Here is a 23,051-nt window from a genome sequence, read left to right on the forward strand (position 1 = left end):
CCGTGTTACTAAAAGCCCTCTGCGAGTCATAGGTGAGAGCAGCGTTTTTCAACCGCTGTGCCGCGAGATGTTGCCTGGTGTGCCGTAGGTGCGGTCCCCTCTGGGACACCTTCCACTTCCTGGCTCCCTGATGCCCGGAAATCGTCACTGCCTGTGACGTCATCGGGCATCGGATCCAGGAGGGCGGAGCAACCAGAGAGGAGAGGCAGCACTATCCTGCCCTGGCACAACCCGACCGGGGGGAGCAACTGCCCAGGCCCTGCCCCGACAGACCAGATCCACCAGGGGCCAGGCCCATGCACAGCCGCCCTACTCCCCACCGGAGGACAATCCCGGGACACCCCTGGATGCCGCACCCCAAGACAGCCTGACATGTAAGAAAACAATTAATAATAATATATATATAATATAAAATTTTTGTGTGTATAAAAAAAAAAAAAAAAAATCAGTGGGGGGGTGGGTTTGTGGAGAAAATGTCCCGGAAACAGTGGTGAGATTGGAAAAGCCTTTTTTTTTTTTTAACATTAAATGGTGGTTGTTGGTTGTTGATTCCTATTCAAGAGAATTACTTTATATATAGTCAATATAGGCACAGAGTTAAATTTTTTAACATTTTCTAATGGTGGTGTGCCTCGTGATTTTTTTCATGAAACAAGTGTGCCTTTGCCCAAAAAAGGTTGAAAAACACTGGGTGAGAGGAGCAAGGATTTCCAACAATTGCTACATATGTTGCTTGAAATATATATTGAGATACGTGGGTAATTAAGCAACAAAGTTGCCAATCACTGGATAAGTATTGAAGCCCAGTGTATTCTACAGATCTAGGGTGTGTTCTTTTATATTTTAAATCTTTCCTTTTTCTTTCTGATCTATTTATTTTAACTAAATGTTTTAGTTGATGAACTGAATTAAAGGTTATATTTTAGAATTGTACAGGTGTGCCAAAAAATTGTGTCTTCTCTTTCCTTGTTGCATACTAAATACATCACACATTGTGCACCCTGTATTATAAATAATGGTAGTGCGAGGTTTTCTTTATTTATAGATTGACACTTTTTATAAAGGCTGATAAAATATTTTTAGTTTGTTTTACTGAAAAAACTTTAGGAAATTTATATTTATATTTATACATCCCATCAGCTGGACCCATTTCAGTTACCCCTTAGTGTGTGTGTGTGTGTGTGTGTGTGTGTATGTAGATATGTATATTTTAATTTATATAGTACTACTTATGCAAGCAGTGCTGTACAGCGTGGTGCCCAAAATCGGGATGATGAGGCTTGGGTAGAATGGGGGTATTGATGGAAATGCCCCTAAATTTCATTTTAAACATTTGCAGGCCACTGCAGTTTTCTGCTAAAAGGAGCACCGGCCTAGGGTGTCAGTAAAGTACAACTAGTGGGGGTGCCTAACATTTGGCACCCACACTGATTAAGCCTTTCCTTTTGACAACAATAAAAAAATAAATGTTTTTTAGTTGTGAAATTAAAGGACAAGGAAAGGCAAATTCACTGGAGAGCAAAATATTAGGACCCCAGTGAATTAAAATCACTAGGCTTTTCTTTTTCTATGGAGCCAGTGCTTCTTATTAGAGAAGAGATCCTTCTTAGAAAGCGCCACCATCTTACCTTTCTACTATTGCCTTGCACCTACATAGTATAGTAACATTTTCTGATTGTATTTTTGTTTTCTGCAAAGGAGCACAGGCCTGGGAAAAACTTAAATTCACTGTGGGAGTACCGAACATTTTGGCACCCCCCCCCCTCCTCCAGTGAATTGGCCAATCCTTGTCCTTTATATTCTTAATAGCTGGCCCATGTGAAGGTCACATAGAACTTCACAATATTTTAGTTTCAGACCATTTATATTTTAGGATGATGTGCTGTGTATGGGTGACAGCTTAAGTGGTGTTTGTGCTGAATGCACACAAATTGTATAGGGCCAGAGATGTTATGATGCTTGTGGAAAGGTTAATTGAATGACCTTGACAGTCTCTGAGGACTGCGAGAGGTCTGTGTCGTCACCAAGGATTCAGTGCTGATGGTTGATGGAGGAAACTTTAATATCCCTGTGTCAGAATATTATAATTGCTACTTATATTCATTTGTACCATCTGATGTCTCCTGCATATTCGGCAGATCTCTGTATAATTTGCAGTTCTGAATAATTTAATATAGTTCCATTCCAGCCATTAGTTTGAAGTAGGGGAAAGCTCTTGGCAAGAGACCTCTAAACCAGATCAGCAGTAAGGAAGGCTCCTCATGTTGTGTTGGCCACTCGCACTTATTCATGGGACAGTAATGCTGCTTTTGTGCGCACACAGCACCACAGATTAGCATATTGATTTGGGCCGAACAGAATAACTTTACTAAAATGAAGACAAAAAAGGAACACCAAGAGCCCCAATAGTGTAATATGTTTTTACAAGGAGTAATGGTAGAATAAACAAATTAATACTCACAAGCCAGGGTTACCAATAGGCAACCACTGTATAGGCAGGTGGGGAGATTATCCTGACCCCACTCAGGAATAAGAAGTCGCACTCTGTACTCGGGGTGGACTCGGTATAGTGATAAGACAACACAGAGGCGCCAAAAGGATAAAATTAGCTAAAAACTCTTAAAAACCCAATGGGTAATTCAGAGGAGGTAGTAGTGAACTTACCTCCTCCAGGCAGACACCAACAAAAGTGGTAATTTTCAGTAATAGTTTATTCACAACAATAAGAATAACTTTACTGTTGGATTTGCCATCAGCAGCTTGGTACACTTGCACAAGCAGGGATTTATTTTATTGACACATGATAACGGCGGTCAAGGGAGGACAGGGGTTGAAATTCCAGAAGAAAAAGACTTGCAAAAAGAAAAGCTACTTAAGTTTTAAAATATATATAAGTATTGATAAAGCAAGTGATTTCTACTGACATATTTCCCTGTGGGATCATTTTGCAGGGAATATGAGGCCAAAGTAATAGAAAAGTGCTGCAGGCCTAAACAAGATACACTCTCACAATTTGTAGGAATACCAGTTGTCTGGGCACAGTCATGTGGGCATGTATAGTATCTCTGCGAGGCTAGTTGCTACATGTCATCCTTCAATTTTAGTCCAAATGGATGCTTTTATCTGCTATTGCCCCGTGCAGAAGCAAACTAGAAGCTGACCATACTCATACAGTTAAAATGGTACTAAAAATTTTTTATATGATTTTCAGTAAGTGTAAGCTCAGGACCAATATCTGTGTATGATGGATAATGGTTGGTTTGTTGACCAGAAATGTTCGGAAATATAATCTCCCCATGCACCATGTGTGCCAGTATATGGTACACTGCCACCCAGCCCCCCAACACCACCAACCCCCACCCTCACCCGTGAAGATTTTGCTGCTGGCTTTACCAGCAATTTTAACAAAGATCCCTTTCCTCAGGAAGTCCTTTATCAGTGATGGTCAGACATCCTGCTCAGTCCACAAGCCTGGCTGAAATGCTGCGTCAGCCATTAACCATTTCACTGGCACTTCTCTTTAGGAAAGGACTGGACACACTGCAGATAAAATAACAATGTTTTAATAGCACAGCTTCAACGTTTTAAATGAATGGAAAGGGTTCAAGCTGTGATACGATGATATGCGCCCATGCACAACATGTATAGGCCAAGATAAATTAGGGCCACCACCTGGCCTGTATTTCTGACCCCCCCCCCCCAGCCAGTAAAAATGATTCTTGGTGCCAGTGTTAATTATAGGAAAGAGAAAGATAATGGGAGATGGGAAGGCCAGAAAAGTTCACATAAAATCCTATAAACTTATATAGACAGAGAAAATCTTTCATCCTTTTTTTTTTTGCTTAAAGATATAGAACTTTCAAAGGCTTTAAAGTTGTTTGGTTTTTGTAAATATAATTGCAAATGACAGCAGTATCTATATGGCTGTTTATATTTTCAGCTCTTTTAGTTTTGACCTCAGAAACAATGTAGCTGAAGCCAGCTGATTAAAGGAACAGTAACACCAAAAAATGAAAGTGTATAAAAGTAACTAAAATATAATATGCTGCTGCCCTGCACTGGTAAAAGTTGTGTGTTTACTTCAGAAAGTCTACTATAATTTATATAAGTAAGCTGCTATGTAGCCATGGAGGCAGCCATTCAAAGGAGAAAAGGCACAGGCACATAGCAGATAACAGATAAAACACTATTGTATTCTACAGAACTTATCTGTTATCTGCGTATAACCTGTGCCTTTTCTCCTTTTTTCCAGCTTGAATGGCTGCCCCCGGGGCTACACAGCAGCTTATTATATAAATGATAGTAGTGTTACTGTAGCAAACACACCAGTTTTACCAGTGCAGGGCAACAATGCATTATATTTTTATTACTTTAAAGCTCTTTTGGTGTTACTGTACCTTTAAGAGACGAGGAGAACTGGCTTCTGCTACATTGTTTGTTCCCTTTTCTGTTCTCTAGAAACAATTACTGCTTTTAATAGCAACATCGTTTACTGAAGGAGCACCACTGGGTATGCACCAACCAATAGGATTTAGCATATTGAATGTGACATATGCAAGTCCATGTGAATACCTTGCAAGGTTACATCTGGCCTATGGCATTCCTCAAACTGCCTCATGAATCAGTAGGATAAGTAAAATAAAAATTATTTGCTGCACAGGATATATTGTGGGTCTGAACGCCTTGTTGTTGGGCTTCTCTGCTCCATGAAAGATATTTCAGAATCCTGTGTTGCTAGCAGACCCCACGTTGGTGCCAGGAGTTAATCATGTCCCTCTGTCTTCCTTTATAAGAGAGCAGGTTGTTGCATTCCTGTGAGAGCAGCAGAACAAAGGCACATGTCACGTGTCTGCTGCCCGCCTGCTGTGCTTGCAGGAAAGATAAGGGCAAAAAAACAAAAAGTGCTGGATTCCCGTGACTCTCTAATAGACTGGAGAATGAAACGCTTGATGGCTTCAAAAAGGCCACAGATTGCTAATAAACTGAATATTTACTGTAAAGCTGCACTATTCAGTCTGTAACTCTTAAGTAGTTACTAATATGTTGGCATAGTGCCCAATATATTAACATACATATAGAAAACAAATACAAAATATGTTTTTCCTGGAGTAGTAGCAGCAGAATTTAGGGGTGCACTAGAACTTAGCGCATAGGCTCTCAAACTGGTGGACTGGCATTTTAAAGGATAAGTAAGCCTCATTTTAAATTCCTCTAAAATTACTCTAAACAGCCCCCAGAATAACATACCTTCCTCCCTGCATGCAGTTTTATCATGAAGATCAGTAAGCTATAGAACTAATAATTGGGGACCTTGTAGCACTTCTTAGACCTCCACACTCCTAAAAATGAAGCATGGTATCTGTAGAACAATGTATTGGCATATCTGTAACCTTGTTGGAACTAAGGGGAGATAATCGGTTGGTAGACAACAACAAGGGCTTTTGAACCCACATATTTCAAGATTTTGTACCTTAATAAATGCATTAGGTTTTTCCTAAAGAACATTTTTAGCTTCCAAAAGGAGTGCTGGTGATCAGGTTTTGGAATATAAACAGAGAGGCCTGCTGCTATTTAGGAATCTCATTTAAAGAACTGTGATGGAGTTGATAGTGTATCTTATGGCTGCTGTAGCTCTTTGCATGTATTGCAGCTCGCAGTACAAGTCCCTTGTAAGGGCTAATTTTAAATGGGTACAAATTGTAATAAAACAATTTTTATGCTCTTTTAGTGCTGCGGCTTGTGTCAAAACAGTTCTCTAATCATCAGCAGGGTTTAGCCCCAGGGAAGGAGGACTTTTAATTGAAGCTCTATATGAGCAGAGATTATAGATGGCTGGCAAAATCAATATAGGAATTAGGGCTGCCAGATTGCATCTGTGTGGTAGCTGGTTTTTCTTCTGTAGTGAAAAGATGCATTTTTCTCTTATATCTGATTTTTTGGGGTTCGGGAGCCCATTTGGTTGTCCAGCTGGTCAAGCCCTGTTTGCTTTTTAAAGCTGAGTTTTACACACACATGAGCACACACCGCTAGCTTAGGACTAGATGCTAGTAACAATAAGTGGAAGCAAGGTAATACTACAGTTCTCATAGGGAAAAAGAAAATCAAATATGTCTATTAGAGGGCAAACAGAGTTTAAAAGAAAATGCAGAAACTGAAATAATATTTTGCCAGCACTTTTGAATGTGGTTTTGCTTGTTAGTAATTAAAAGGATGCCGCCTTAGTTCCCTTTCTGCAGACTGGGAGAACCTATTTACTTTGGCAGATTGTTCCTTCTCTTATTCTTAATCCCTGAGGCTTGACCCACCTTCATAGACTTGTTCATTCCCAGACTATAGCCTGGGGTGCCCTGAAGGTGGATTGTGATCAGCCAGTAGATCTCAAAAACAGAGCATTTAGATCTCCCAACTGAGTACCTGGAAAGTGGCTTTTTAAATGGCTGGTGTTAATATGGTGATTATAATGCAACATTATGTATTTCCTTGCAGAGTAAAACCATTTTGTGGCCCTGTACAATATCCTGACAATGCACTTAAAGGTTTCAGATCTCAGTGTGATACTTTTTCTAAAAGTAGACCACTGCCACAGCTATTGTTTCCTTCTCTTATACCCTTACTAATTTCAGAAGGACATGGAGTACCTTTCAGTATCTATAATAATGCTGCCATAATTTGCTCTCTGAATTGTGCTTTAGGTTCTCTCTTGAAGCTGTCAATAAATGCTTCCTATACTGGTCTCCAGCAGTATCTTTTTAGACCCACTGCCCTTTGATGCTCTATCGCCTTCAGACTGATGGGCTACAATTTAGTTTTAGCCCTGAACAACTTGCCACCCACTACCAGAAATGTTGGCACTTGTAGCTGCCCACAGCTGGATTATCTGTGATTCTGTGACATGTTTTGTTTATGCCTCATACCGCTGTTTTCATTACACAAGTATAGGATCTGTTTTCTGGAAACCTGTTATCCAGAAGGCTCTGAATTACGGGAAGGCCATCTACCATAGACTCAATTTAAAATAAATATTTCAAATTTTTACCTTGGTACCTTGTACCTGTACTTGATCTCAACTAAGATATAATTAATCCTCATAGGAGGCAAAACAGTCATGTTGGGTTTATTTAATGTTTAAATGATTTTTAAGTTGATTTAAACTATGGTGATGCAAATTATAGAAAGATCCCTTATCTGGAAAACCTTATGTCCCTAGGATTCTCAATAACAGAGCCCATACCTGTATACCAGTTGGCATGTTGATTCTTAGGAAGACCCTTAGGCAGTTTCCACATACCACTACCCACACATAATACTCCTAATATTCATACTTTTCATACACTTTCATACTCATTCATACTCTTTTGACATTTATTCAACTATTATTATGTCTTCCGACAGTTTTAATTCTACAAATGGTAGAAAATGGGGACCTAAGTAAAAAGATACTGAAGATTACAGACTTTGGCCTGGCAAGGGAGTGGCATAGGACCACAAAGATGAGTGCAGCTGGTACCTATGCATGGATGGCACCTGAAGTAATCCGTTCCTCTATGTTCTCCAAGGGAAGTGATGTATGGAGGTAGGTCTACTAAATGTACCTATTTAACCTTTCTTGAACCCTCCACTAACATAAATGTCATGTCTTATCTTTTTTGGTATATGCTTAATCTTAATTACTTATGTCTTGGACCATGGTAAAGGGCCGTATACCCCCTTTTCCAACATTATTTCAGTAAATAGTGAACAAAAGATGCAGCTGCAGAAAGTTTTGTTGATGCAAAAGACTTATTGCTGGACTGGTGATTTGATTTAAGTGTGCTTATACAAACTAGGAAGTAGAATGTGACTTCAATTCAATGTACTATCAATTTTATGCAAACGCTGGGTCTAATATAATAATCCAGTCTGGAACCAGTTTCACCTTTCACTGAGGGCCAACATGCTCAGATTATGGGGCCGAAGGCATATTCCTGCAACCCAGGATCCAATGAGGACTCCATTGGTGGCTGTAACCTCAGACCGGTGCTCTGGCTCCTCAGGTTTCAAGATCAGTGGACCTTTCAGAAGGCCTGTCTGCACAGGACAGAGCATTCAAGGATCAAAATAATTTTGCTGCACCTGGGGAATAATAAGTTTTGCCCAACTGGATCTACACACTACACTAGGACCTACACTAGGACCTTAAAAAGGCCTTGAAACCTTGGTTTTATCTGATGAATACTCTGGCAACTCAGGATGCAAGATTTGCTCAGAAGTCTCTTCAGTGAGTTGTGTGCTTAGTTCCTTTTTCTTTCCAGATGCCTGTAATTGTTTTGCAGTGGGGCATTTTTTGGTTGTCCCAGTAGTACCCGTGCCCCCCAGGGAAGATAAAAAGGGATGTCTGTGCTCATCAATACAATTGGTGCCTTCCATACTGTTGTTAATTAGGCCACTGGGTTCCTTACTACATCAATAATCTTAATAGGACTTCATTACCAACTTAGGGAAGATATGTCAAGCTGACTGAAGTTTTAGATATTAGTATTAGACATTAAACTGTAAAAAAAAACATTTGCTATCTAAGAACTCAGACTTTCTTTCAGTCTTAACGTGGAACTCTAATCAAGCAATCAATCTAATAATAAATAAGGCTGTATGTATTATTATTATTATTAATGTAGGCTCTTTATAATATTTTTTATATTGAAGCTATGGAGTACTGCTGTGGGAGCTTCTAACTGGGGAGGTACCATTCCGAGGGATTGATGGCCTGGCAGTTGCTTATGGTGTTGCCATGAATAAATTGTCCCTTCCAATACCTTCAACATGCCCTGAACCTTTTGCAAGGCTGATGGAAGGTAAGACATTTGTTTATCAGTGATCGTTTCTATCGGGGAGGGAGGCACCTGGTCATTCTTCATCTGGTTCATATAGTCACCCGAAGACAAACCTGTTTAGGGAAGACTATACACTGCTAAGATGTACCTTTCCTTACTCTGCAGTTTTTGTTATATACGCTTACCTACCTCGAAAGGACCAAACATGGAGTAGCTTTTTTTCAAGACTTTTCATGATCAAAACAGCAGGCCAAGCTATGTGCAGTCCAAGTCTCATGTCAGAAAGAGGATATGCTTCCCCTTTAAACCCAATAAAAAAACTTATATGAGAGAGCAGCCCAGCCCTTATATAATAATATATAAAATATGTGTATAGGCAAATGTCAAAGCTGCCCTAAAGATAAGAAAACTCAGTTCATGACATGCTTAGGCAGCATATATTTACTTCGCTGCCCCAATTAGGCGCGCACAGCCATATTGCCAGAAATTAAAAGATTTATCGATGCGCTCTAACTGTAAATTACTAAGTAAAAAATACCCAATAATTTACTGTAAATAAATGAAGATAACTGAGTTACCGAAGGTGAGAGAGGGAAATATCCCTGCATTATACTTAGTTTTTCTAATTTATGCAGGAAGAGCAGGATAATAGACCGTAAGGTCAATATCACCATTGTTGCCTGGTGAAAAACTGTGTTGTCACTTTTCATGTTAGGAAACAGCAAGCCCAAGCGGGTCAGGACTGGGATACAAAATCGACCCTGGCATTTCAAGTACACAGAGGTCCAAACAGCCCTTCACCAGCTAGTGATTGTCTATGACATTTTTGCCCGTCCAGGCCTGAACCCAAGGCTGGCCCATGTCTAGCAGTGACAAGTAGAATGCAGCCAATTAAAAATGTTAAAGTGAGTGTTTTGGTGCCTTTATACATGGCTGTTTTCCACAGCTGCTAGAGGACAGTATTCCCCATGTGCCAAAAATCTACCAAGGATGTACACAAACACAGGATAATTTACCCAAACTTTAGAATCCAGTATAAATTGGTGACTTCCATTAGCTTCAGTAGACCGGTTAATGTTAGCCTTATTTTTAAGTCTCTGGGTATCTGGGCTTGTGAATAATTCCATGTTGTTTTCTTCCTAGACTGCTGGAACCCTGACCCTCATTGCCGCCCTCCATTCACCAACATATTGTTCCAGCTTACCACCATAGAGGAGTCTGGCTTCTTTGAGATGCCCAAGGAATCATTCCATTCACTGCAGGAAGATTGGAAGCGGGAGATCCAGGAGATGTTTGATCAGCTCAGGGCTAAAGAAAAGGTAAGACCAAACTCAGGCTCTGTGAAGGGAAGGTGTTTTTAAAAGGGGGTTTATTTTATGTTCAAGTCCAAATGTGGCATTTACAGATGAACCATAACAAAGCCAGTGATGTCAGCTTTGCAGTTGATCTCCTAGTCCTTTTACTCCCAGGCAGTTTCTGCCTAGCTGAGGATGCTGGGAGTTGTCTTCTTTGTGATTTCTCTTTTATAGCTATTCTATCCCCAAAGAAACACTCTCTCTATAGGCCTCATTTTGTAAAATCAATATGCAAGTGACACGCAGAGACCTGTAGCTCGGCAGGGTTGTAAATAACCCCTTATGTCCTTTTGGCAGTATCACAGAAACAGTCGGCAAAGTGCTTCAGATACAGCAGTGTTTTTTTAAATTTAATTTAATATTTTCAGTTCTTTTTTTTTTTTACCATGAACTGCAGCAAGAATTTTTTATCTGTCACTCTCCAGCTACTGTCAAACAACATCTCTCGACATCGGTCATGTAGCATTCATTGGAAAGCTGCGGCTTGCCGGTTCATGGGTTAATAAGGTAGACATTCTAAATGGGGATTTACAACAATAATAATAAAGATTCAAATACTAAAATTGGGAAGTAGTGGTCAGATTTATACATTCCAGGGAAATATACCCATTTGTTCAACTTCAGTGAATAGTGGCTTGTATTGAACTGTGAAATCTGCAGATTGCATCTCCTTTCATTAATTCTTTTTGTGGCGGCTGCGGTTATCACCACCTTATAGGCCACAATGGAACCCTTAAACGTAGAATTTAAGGTGATGCCTGGCAGTCAAAGCCTTTAGAGTGTATGCTCTGTAGCAGGTAAAGCTTTGTTTTTGCTGAATGACTCAGAAATAATCGCATTGTGATATCCTCTAGCTGACAGGTATTTTGCTTTTAGTAAAGTGTTCTCCTCAGAAAAATAAAATTGATGGACAGGTAGAAATAAATAAATATGTGTCTCTGATACCCCCTCCTGTGCATAATTAAGTGTTTTTTATACACCCCAATAGGAATGTGCGCTTTAGCAAACAGAGTACACAGTCCTACTGGCTTCAGCACACAAAATACAGTTATTTGTGCAACTTGGGGGAGGAGCAGGGATAGAGATGAGCCAGGCAGCCTACATGTGCCATGTTGCACACTGTGCCTAGTGGCTAGTATAGGCTGGTTACTCTGTGGGAGACTTAAGCTGGCTGTACATGGTAAAATTTGCTTGTTTGACGAGGTCACCACATCAATAAGCCAATGTGGTCCCTGATCCACATCTAATGGTAGGCCATATATCGTGGGGGGAGGCCAGTCTGGGGTCCCCATACGCAGACAGTCTAAAGGACCCAAATCAGCAGCTTTAATCTGCTCTTGTATGGCCACATTTAGCCAGTTTATTGTTTTTCAGCTGAAGACTAAATCTATACTGCTATAGTGTCCCATTCACAATTAAAGCCTTAAAGCAATTTTTAACCTGTTAAAATCTATTTGTTTTTATCACCTCTTGGTGTTTTATGTCACTCAGAAGACCCATGTCTTTTCCATTAGTGTTTTACATCATACTACACATAAACACACTGTCTGTATTATCACAAGTTTGCACTTTTGCTACCAAAATCCTTAATGTATTTGCTGTAATAATGGTCAGTGAAAGGTTTGTGTTTTTTCTTTTAACCACAGGAGTTGCGAAGCTGGGAAGAAGAACTGTCTCGGGCCGCCTTAGAACAGAAAAACCACGAAGAACTGCTTCGAAGGCGTGAGCAAGAGCTGGCCGAACGGGAGATTGACATCCTGGAACGGGAGCTGAACATCATCATTCACCAACTGTGTCAGGAGAAACCCAAAGTGAAAAAACGAAAGGGGAAGTTCAAGAAGAACAAACTAAAGCTCAAGGATGGCAATATTATCAGCTTGCCTTCTGGTGGGTCTCATAGACATCTAACCTCTGTGTTTTTTTTGTTATTAATAGTCATTTTCCTGTGTGGTACTAACTATTATGCTCTGCTATATGGGTAGAGCAGTAGGGAGACAAACAATTACTATTTTTTGAGTGCAGGGCCCTGCTTGCAAGCTTAATAAGTATAAATAAATGGACATAAATACTCAATTTAAAGGGTTGATACAAGTCTAGTAACTCACAGCAACCGATTTGAAAGTTGCTTTCATTATTTTAACTCCAGTAGACAATTGAACCCTAACTGTGGTTTGCTTGCCGTGTATTTCTAGTCTTTGAGAGAAAGCTGTGCATGAATGATTAAAAAAAGAATGATTCTTTTAAAGATTTTAACACTGTTCTTTCCACTCAGCACAGAATGAACAAATATGCCTGGTAGTTCTCACATCTGAACAAAATAAAGAAACACCAAACTCTTGTGATGCCCACCCATGAACTAAACCTTTGGTTAATGTCCTTAACATAAGTGAGATACAATACACTAAATGTACAATTGTGAAAAAAGAGAACCCCCTTCTTTAGGAGTTACGACTAGCCAAGGTCTATAAACTTATTGTAAACAAATTATTTATTCATTATGAAAAAAATAATAGGCCTTGGATAAAATCTAAATGTTTTTTTTTGTTTTTTTTTTAAATTAAGCACAAAGGGACGCTGTGATTAATCATGCACTGAACAGGGCCATGTATGCCAGCAATAGCTTCCTCGTGTCTCATTGAGTACCCGGGTACTGCAAAAACACATTCAAAACAGTACATAAATGCTGGTAAATGAAAAAAAAAAAGTTACATACTTAATGTCAAGTGCACATCCCTATCGTGGAATCCTTACAAACAATAACATTAGAAAAAGCATGACACCACAATAAGTCCCAAAGAGAACAGCTAGCCCAATGTGCATTTCAACTATATGTTTCTTTAGTGGCACCACAAATAAGAATGGGCACATGTGACGTTCTTTTTGGGGCTGATGGACTCTAGCACACTTACTTTATAATGGTGATTGGAAGATCTATTGGGGGTTTATGTACAGCCTAATCAACTTGGAATAAGTACAGACACATTACAGTTGGGATATGGGTCCCTGGGTCTATGTATACATATACCAAGATTTATTGTGGTTTCATGCTTTTTCTAATGTTGTTGATTGCATGGCTGAGGCAGGGTGACATTTACAGCATACATTTCTTTTAAGGGCTGCATTTACCAGCACTCTATGGGTGAATGCTTTACCTTCCAAGCTTGGGTTTTATTCATAACTGCTTAAGGGTTGTACACAGAATTATATTTGGTAATTATTTATTGCTATTTTGTTCTAGTGCTTGAAGAAACATGAATGCTCAGATACAACTTAGTTATGCGTGCCAGTGCTTGCTGTAACATTCAAGTGATAAATGGAAAACATAAATACATAATACTTTGCTGCTGTTCAGCTGTCCTAGGGAAGCAAATTTCCTTTTACTCAGTGGAATTATACCAGACATAGTAACCAATCAGATTTTTACTTTTAAACAGGGCATTTGTTAATGCTATAGTATGCATACTTGGGCCCTCTGTATAGTTGTCTCTCTCTGATTCTAATACTGTACAGGTATGGGACCTGTTATCCAGAATGTTCGGGACCTGGGGTTCTTTCCGTAATTTGGATCTCCATAACTTAACTTGTTCAGTGTACAGCTTTCCAGTCTTCTGATGCCTTCTGCTTTGCTTTGCAGATTTCCAACACAAATTCACTGTTCAAGCTTCTCCAACCATGGACAAAAGGAAGAGTTTGATTAATACAAAATTCAGCCCCCCTGCAAGTCCAACAATAATCCCGCGGCTCCGAGCCATACAGTGTAAGTGTTCTTGCTCTAAAGAGCAGTTATTGTGTCCTGGGTAATCTGCGGTGAATCCTCATATTACCGTCTTGCGTGTATGCCTTGCAGTCTGTACAGTCTGTTTTATTTGCTTTTTAGCCTTTAACTGCAGATGAAAACTGGGGAATTTTCATTTGAAACAGGTGTCACTTTACAATATACTCAGGGAATAATGTGCACCCTATTGTAAAACAGAAGGGTATTATAAGTTATGAAGGCATTCCAGGACCATATTGTACTAGCCTACAGACTAGGTTATGGTGCTCCAAGAAAACTTTTAATTTGTTTACATATTATAAGTTTTCATAAATAAAATCAGCAGGGCAATCCTTAAGATAAAATGCAAAATGTATTCAAAACTCACTCATTTAATCCATTTTGTTAGATTTTGAATACATTTTGCCCTGTTGATTGTATTCATATAATAATATGTCCAGTTAGTTTCCAACAGTAAGCACCCTTGCCTGGTTCTACCCATCCACTGGTCTGTCAGAGCTTGGCATGCCTATAGAGCCAGCACAGATTTTAAGGGGTCTGGGAAAAGGCAAATGGACATTATTCCTGTCTTATAGAAATGACATTTTCATAAGATGTTTCATTCTAAACAGTGACTCCTGGAGATTCCAACATAACAAAAAATTGCAGCACTGCAGGCCTGAAGGATGAAAGTGAAGAGGATGAGAAGAAAGAGACCAAGAAAAAAGTCCGCACATGGGCATCAGGAGCACTGGGCAACAGAGACTCTGGAGCAGGAGAAGAAGGGTAAGAGCTCACATAATACAAGTATTTCAGGACATTTGTAGACCTGCTGTATGTTGTACATGAGCCCGATAATGGTACTGCCATTTCCTATAGAGTTCTATTTAATAAAAGCATTTCTTTATTTTTTACAGACTTGCCCTTTCTCTGTAATAAAAGAGTGGGCAGCAAAGTTTTGATTTTGGATCTTGATAAAAAAATATTTATGTTTTGTTTTATTAATATTTAAATGTTTTGGTACTCCAAATTATGGCAAAGCCCTGTATCCAGGAAAACCCCAGCTACCAAGCATTCTAGATAATAGATTGCACAACTGTATTAGTTTGTTATTTTTATATCATTTATTTATATACACCCCCAAGGACATTTCAGAGAGCATTTGCAGGAAGTATAATGTAGTACATTACAGTGGTAACTGCTGATGCTGCATTCGTCTGCCTGAAAGGATTCATTTTAACGATCATTTCACTAATAAATAGGTAAATAGCATGGCATCTTTAATATGTAGGGCTACTTTTTGTTTTTCTGTTGCTGATGGTCATACCCTGTCAGGTATCCAAGGAGTCTCGGCACCAGAGTACACAACATAAAATGTTGTCTACAGGATCATTGGTTGTAACCAATGCCGTCCACTTTGTGTGGAGAACCATACATTGCCACGCATACTACCCCCAATATTTCCTGAAGTTCTTGACTTCTCTTTTCTTTTCAAAATAAGCTGATCACTTAAATTGTGTTCCTGTTCCCGTTTACTTTCCTTTCCATTATTTTTTAGTATATTCTAACTTTTGTATGTGAATATATATTTTTATTTCTATAGTATTCATCTAGTTGGAAATAGCTTTTCATTTGTTCTTCATATTTATTTTGTATGGGTTTTTGAAGTATTTTCCTTTGTATTTTGGCTGCTAAATCTGCAATCTTTTGTTAGGGCGAAGACACATGCAGTGATTAGTCGCCGCGTCTTTTTAAAAATGTATAAGTCGCAGGAAAATCACTGCGATTAGTCGCCACGACCGACTTTTCAAAAGTCGCGTGACTAATTACCACGTGTGTCTTCGCCCTTAGGGGTCACTGGCTCTGGATACCAAAAAGGCTGTGAGGTTATTTTAATTTTTTTTAAGACCTAATTTATTTTTTTTGAGGGACTAGCAGAATTCATTATCACTGTATTTCCTATTTACTGGGCTTGTGTTGAACAGTTAAAAGATTTGGTATTAATAAAGTATAAATTGTGATCATTCTAAATTAGCTTTACCTAAGTGTAGGCACAGGGGCCTTCATCACAATGTAAGACAGTGTTACACAGTTAACATTGTTTGTATTGTTTATGTCTTAATAACAAATGGAAAACTTACTGTATCTTAATAAATGTAGGTTTCCACCAGCTTGGAATATATAAATACAGTATTGCGATATGCCTCTTATTTATTTTTGTTCTCTTATTTACTTCTGTTTTTTTTCTTTTAGCCTCAGAGCTTCTGCAGAGGGATTAAAGCCCTGTTCTTCTAATACATCAAACCATGGGAAGCCCCTCCGAACTTCCTCGACACCTGGCTTCAATGCTGTGACTGAAACAGGTGAGAAACACGTGCATACTTCAGTTTGCTTGTTGATTGTGATGCTACAGATATTTATAGAAAGCACCCTGCTATGGTAGAGCCAACTTACATACATAGAGTGGTCCATTAGCTGCTGTCATTTTAGCTCTCCATTTTATTTCAAGATTTGATATAAACCTACATACTTTCGTCCCTTTAGGGAGCAGTAGGGGTTATTACCTGTTATGCCACCCCCACAGCTACGGTTGGAGTCGCATTGATTCCACTGTATTTATTGAAGCAAGTTTAAACTATGCTGCATGATACAAATACAGAGAGTGGGCAGGTTCCATGTCCAGTCACTTTCATTCATTAATATGCAGCAGGGCTGATATGTGCTGCTTCCTGCACTCTGAATCCAAACAGATTGCTGGTGCATAAGATAACTCTTAAATCCAGCTGTTTAGAGTCAGTTAGGAGCTTGCTACTATAGCCACTTGAGAACCACTTCATACTCAGGATCGTATGTTTGACTGATTAGCATACAAAATGTCGAATCATATATCTTACCTGTATAACTGTGCAGTTTCAGGATCCATTTTTATGTATTTAAAAGCTTGAGCCTGTTTTCTCTTGTGCCACAGGGGTGGAAAATACTGCTGATACGGCAAACCAGGCTGACTCAAAAGAGAGCCATACTCCTACTCCCAACAAATCCTACCTCTGCATACCATTCCATAAAGGAGACGATGTGGAGGGACCGTTTAGTGACACCAGTGAAAACCCCACACCGGTGAACTCTGCAAACAGCACGCCTCAGCTTACTCCCACCAATAGCCTAAAGCGTGGATCCCAGCACAAAAGGTGTTCATTGGTTCTCCTTGGTTGTGGGGCTCTCCTCGCTACTGTAGGTTTAGGATTTGACCTTATGGAAGCAGGAAAGTGCCAGTTAGGTCAAGAGGAGCCAGAACCAAAGGAAGAGAAGAAAAAAAAGGAAAGCCTTTTTCAGCGTGCTGCCCGTCCCAGGAGAAGCACCAGCCCTCCATCCAAAAAACTCTTTAGGAAAGAGGAGTCTCCATCTCATCCAGCAGAACCCACAACGTCTCTCACTCTGCAGTCTTTGTCTTCCATATCTGAATGTAATTCTACGCGTTCGTTGCTACGCTCCGATAGTGATGAGCTAATAGTATATGAAATGCCCACTTCTCCAGTGGAGGAACAACCGCCAGTTGTTATTAATCCATTAGTCAATGTGCACATAGAGACATTTAAACGGGATCCCAACCAATCCCTCACTCCAACCCACGTAACTATGAATTCTAGAGTCCATCAGGCACACAGAAGGACTCCTTCCGATGGAGCCATTAAGGCAGTCTCTGTAATTGCTAATGGAACATCACCTAATAATTGCCTAGTAAGCTGTACAGGAACAAGTAAGTATAAGTGTTTTAATGAATTGTATATTTATATGAGAAGAAAGTATACCATGCATGCTATAGTGGACAGATTACAAAACATAAAGTGTTATGTGGTTCTTTAGCAACACATAAGTCTCTGTTTGAGAACTTTTCGTTTGAAGCGTCTTATGCAAAAATAACCTTCTTGTGCTTATATATGTAGTTTCATGTAAATAAGATGTAATATTTCTGTTAAGGTTGTGGAAATCATTAACAAACAGAAGAATAATTGGTAATGTGTGAACGTCTAATTGTCTGGTCTTGTTCTTAGCAAGATAGGCAGTAGAAAGTCCAAAGTTGCAAAAAGCAAGTAAGAGTAAAGTATAGACTGCTGCACTGTCAGCGCATCACCTGCTGGGCTAGTCTACCTGCGTTCCCTGCAGTAGAGCCCTGCAGCAGTATGGGTATCTGTGGGTTATCCGCAAGAAAAGAGGGTATTTAGCAGACTTAAGGTAAAGTGACCCAAATTATGGAAAGACTTCCCCCTTATTCAGAAATCCCACAATAATTGATGTAGTGTTGCAATAGAACATTACCTATTCTATGGTTTTCTATTCTATTCTTTTGGAAAATATAAGGCACAGCAACAGAGAAAATAGGTTTGCAAAAAAGTCAGATATCAAAGAAAACACAGTGCCATAAAATCATTTCTACCGCTGGCAGAATTTATCAGAACATTTGTGTGGTCAGGTCATTTTGATTGTAAAAATAAATGATTTTTTGTCCCATTCTTATAGATTCTTGTCTTTTCTGCACAGGTAATGTACCTTCTCCAAGTCGAGATATGCACGATTTCCCACGTCTCCCGGATCCCAACCTCATCTTTCCTCCTACACCCCGGCGCTGGAACATGCAGCAGGATTCTGCTTTGGAAAGGCCTAATACCTTAGAATTTGTTCCAAGGCCACGTCCTTCCACTAACAGGCAAAGACTTGACTCCTGGTGGTTTGTTTCCCCCAGCAGAAACCGCGGGGAGTCTCCTGCCAACAGCTCATGCACTGATACTCCAAGCAATATGGATTCCTGCTTTGCAAGCAGCAGTGGCAGCACAGTGGAAGAGAGACCTGCTTTCACTGGCTTCCTCCCATTCCAGGTGACTCACCCTATCATTGAACGGACTCTGCTGGATGCGGATGTAGAAGGCCAGAGCCTGGACAGCACTATTCCCTTATGCAGAACCAAACCTAACACTTATAAAACAGCAACCTGTGAACAAAAACCTGATTTTTGGTCTTAAAGATTGGCTTGTTCATTGCGCTAGCCTGAGACAAGATGCAGCCACAAATCTTGCACTGAATGCACTTTGAGGATGAAAGAAATCACTGGAAGGCTATATGGGATTTAGTCAGTATGCTGCTTGACCAGTTAAACACAGCTGTTTCATTCCAAGACCTAGTGAGTGACCTCTCCAAGATCCTCTAGAAACCTGCAAGAATTCACTAGCAAATCATCTTTTATATATATTTTTAACCACTTTATTGCGTTAAGGAGAAAAAAAATCCCAAATATTAGCCATTTGTCCTTCCATAATGTTTTTGTTCTACGCGTTATCACTAACTTATTTGTATTTGCCAGTGATGCACGCAGAAGCAGCAGCAGATGTCAAGTTGATTTTCAGTGCCATTCCCTCCACTTGGCTCAAGTCTTTTCTGATATATGCAAATGGGATTGTGGTATTTTTCCTTCAGTATTTTTTCTGCATATTCCAAAACAAGTCGCTCGCACTGGTGACTGGGTTGCCTGGTCTTGGCCAATAAGGCCTGCACTGGCAGCCCTAATTTTTTTTTTCCCTCTGGCAATATTAATGCTAAACTTAGCTGTGCATTCTACACTGGACCAACCCCAAAGACAAAAGAGCATTAAAATTAGGAAAAGGATATAGCTTGGAAAAACTGGACGTGACCCTGTCTGTGCGTCTGTATTGCCACTGTCCTTATTCTTTTCACCCTCTGTCACGCTGTCGCTTGTGTTGTCTGTTATTCAGACTGAGGTTTTAGCATTTTCTCTTGAATGGCCAAGTATTTAGCGCCATGAAAATACTCTTATGTATCTGCATGGATATATTATAAATTAAGTACCAAACAACCATGTATGGCCTCTTGGCTACACCATGAGAATGATGATTGTGACCTTCTGTGCACTGCTATAATAGAAGGATATATTTAAAGGGTAAGTCTTCCAACTGCGGATCCATTATGGACAGTGCAGTGCTGCTCGCTTTCCTCATTTTCACATTATTGCTTTTAAGACATGCCAGCATGAAATCTCTCCCAGCTCCTGTGGCCTCATCTGTGTGTCTGAATGATTGTTCCTGTGCAAGAAGGTTGTCATTTGTTTGTGTGTTGCCTGACCCTCTTGGAAATCATTTTCTAATGAAGAATATTTTCCTCTTCTTTTTAAGCCTGACCTACACTTTATATTTGACCCAAATTAGTGTTATTGTGGGCAGATTTTAAAAGGGATGACTGACATCATTTTGTTTTGTGTGTAGGGCCTTCCCACAGCATCCAACATGCTGGGGTTGGCAGTTTAATCATTTAAATCACTATATTTTCAGGGCTACAGCAGCCTGAGCTTCTAGGCCAAGGAGAACTGGAAGTCAGGCTGCTGCCCACTTTACTTTATGTAAGTGCACAGCAGCCTACCCTTACTAAAGTTCTCCTTAGTGGACTTGGGCTGCTGTAGCCCTCAAAATAAAGTGATTTAAATGAATAAAAGTGCAATTCCCAGAATATGCATGTCAGCATTCCTTAAAGGCTTTATCTGTTGATACATAGTACTTGACTACTAAGAACATGACTTGTTTGTTTAGTGTTTTTATTTATATGTATATTAGAGGATTATTATCCCCATGTGGATCTGGTACTGTATGTGTCCAGTAGCCCTGTATCATTCCACCACAGTATAACAGCAGGTCAGTGTTAGACTATTCACAAGGGTCACTGAATACTGTGGATGGTGAGTCAACACATGTTTTATGTATTGGTTTACGGTATGGTCATTTGTCCCAATAGCCAATCATCTGCCTTGAATTTCTGCTATGCAAATCTGACTTTAACCAGTATGCAGTGGGGGTGGGGGTGGGGTTGACTTTTTGTGAAACACACCCTAAAACAGACCAAACCCCAGAAGTGTCATGCCATGTAACCAATATGTAGTGTTTACAGTGCAAGTAATGGAAGCCAAACCTTAGAATACATTTGCCAAAATCTCATCTGAGTGTTTATAACAATAGGTGTTACAGTGTCTCTACCTAGAAATGATTAGAAATGTCTTTTTTTACTTCTGACACACACTCCTTACTGTATTTCTGTACATAACTGTGCAGGAGCTATCTACCCCCCCCCCCCCCCACCACCACCCACCACCACCACAGCCTGTATTCTGTATTATATGCCTTATGTTTAGCTAAATATTTGCAGATGCCTTGTGTGCGTGTGTTTGTGCGCTCAGGGTTTGAATGTAAAAGCATCTCCTCGTGCTTCTGTGCAAACTTGTAACAGAGATTCCATGCTTTAGGATGCCCCTGTTAATTATGTGTCTCCGTTGCTTGTACCTCTCCCTACAAGCTGGCATGCCACTGTGGCACTCCTTGAATCTCTCATGGGAATGGGCTTGGATCTAGCCACACACACAAGATAAATGGCTTTCTATGAACATTTTAAAGGAGAACCTACAGCTTAGACAGGTGCTAACCTTCTTGTTGACAATTTGTAGGCACTACTTTAAATATAAATTCTCACCAGTGGCCAGTAATACATTACCATTTTAGGTGTCTAGTATTAAATGAATTATATTGTACCCCAGCTATTAAGGATATTCTTTTGAATAGAATTCTGTAATGTAACAAACCGAGGTGGGCTGAACTGCAAACCATTTGAGATAGAGGTGGGTTTTATAGGGTTAAACCAAAAGCCAGCTCTTGTGTCATAGAATTGGACCTTGCAATTCTATTTTTTCTAGTAGAAGTAATGTTGCACAAGTAATGGCTGCTCAGTTGGACATGATACAAAGTCTATGTAGTGCCTGTATGTAGGGACAGGTGAGCTACGATACTTATCCACAAGCAACATTGGACTGACTTTTGAGATATTAAACCAATCGTCCTACACTCACAGACAAATTAGCACACATATAGTTGGTTACTGATGTATGGCCTAATACAGCTGACTGGCTCCTGAATCTGATTGATCAATTTATCTGGATGGCATGTAGTTCAGGGTTGGTGGATCATCCCATACATGTTCCTGTAGGGGTCAGTGGTGTTTGCGTGTGCCCATCTTAAATTTATTTTTGATAAATAGTCTTTTACCTCTGTTTATATTGCACTGAACACATTCCACTTCATTGTGCATTTAGCAGCAACCTTTGTGGTCAGGCCATTATATCAAGGAGTATGACATGCTTGCAGGATCTCACCGTTTACTACTGATAATGGAAAATAACTGGAATATAAACGTACCAAGGGCAGCAATTCTCCAACAGAATAGATTGGGGGTGAAGTCTAAAGTGTACAGATTTTTTAGCTGGAATGTTGAGGGTGTGATACCAGCTTTCATGCGGAAATGCTTTACCATCTTCCAACTCTGTTGTACACTGACAGGACCTGTGTCTAGGGGATAGTGTAACCTTGGATATTATACTCCCCTATAGCAAAATGCTATTAGATAGCATTACAGAGGGTTCATTGAGTCATGGCAACTTCCGCAATTTCGGGGAAATCATGGCGTCGTGTATGCCATCCCACCGGTGCTTTACATACTTGCCGGTGGGATGGTATTTCGGGAAGACTAGTCGCCCACGACAAGGGAGATTTGTCCTTATAAGGCCGTGACACAAATCCCCAGAGGAGATGGTTGTCATTCATCAACTGAAGTTACTTCCCTCTGTTTACATTTTGTTTCATTTAATTTGTATTCCATAGAGTGGAAACATCTATATGTACATCCATGTATTTTGGAAAGGGCAAGGATTTGCATTATTGGCACATAGGGCATCAGCATTGCTCCAATTCGTGCATTCTTCGTCATCTATATATATTTCCTCTTTGTACTTGGTTTTATTGGTCACATTCCTCCAAGCTAAGTAGGAAGTCAGTGGTATATATATCTTTATATTCCCTTAAACCGACTGTAATGTAAGGCGTAAACTATTGCAGAATGGCAGAATGTAACGTCTGTTCTCTGGATTTGGGATCCCTAAGCAGAGAAGGAATTTCTGTGCCTACAGTGAGATACGTTGTCACATATCAGATCGTATGGTGTACTTTTCCTTTAAGGTGATGTCTCAAGGAATGAGTTATTCAGATACAGGGTGCTATAATGATGCAGCAGCATTCACTCCAGTAAGAG

General features: G+C 39.8%; 1 protein-coding gene across 2 annotated transcripts in view; it reads left to right on the forward strand.

Annotated features, from left to right (window-relative positions):
* Positions 1-21,986, forward strand: part of map3k9 (mitogen-activated protein kinase kinase kinase 9) — a 32,894-nt gene extending 10,908 nt beyond the window's left edge. For both annotated transcript variants that reach the window (XM_002936894.5, XM_004917256.4), the window contains exons 3-11: positions 7,393-7,573; positions 8,683-8,831; positions 9,954-10,129; positions 11,812-12,052; positions 13,800-13,922; positions 14,552-14,705; positions 16,173-16,282; positions 16,888-17,676; positions 18,459-21,986. In XM_002936894.5, coding sequence (XP_002936940.2) covers positions 7,393-7,573; positions 8,683-8,831; positions 9,954-10,129; positions 11,812-12,052; positions 13,800-13,922; positions 14,552-14,705; positions 16,173-16,282; positions 16,888-17,676; positions 18,459-18,937 — 2,402 coding nt within the window. In that variant the 3' untranslated portion in view covers positions 18,938-21,986. The remainder of the gene's footprint in view (positions 1-7,392; positions 7,574-8,682; positions 8,832-9,953; positions 10,130-11,811; positions 12,053-13,799; positions 13,923-14,551; positions 14,706-16,172; positions 16,283-16,887; positions 17,677-18,458) is intronic.
* Positions 21,987-23,051: the final 1,065 nt, after the last annotated feature.

Source organism: Xenopus tropicalis, chromosome 8 (genome assembly GCF_000004195.4).
Source record: "Xenopus tropicalis strain Nigerian chromosome 8, UCB_Xtro_10.0, whole genome shotgun sequence".
Taxonomy (NCBI): domain Eukaryota; kingdom Metazoa; phylum Chordata; class Amphibia; order Anura; family Pipidae; genus Xenopus; species Xenopus tropicalis.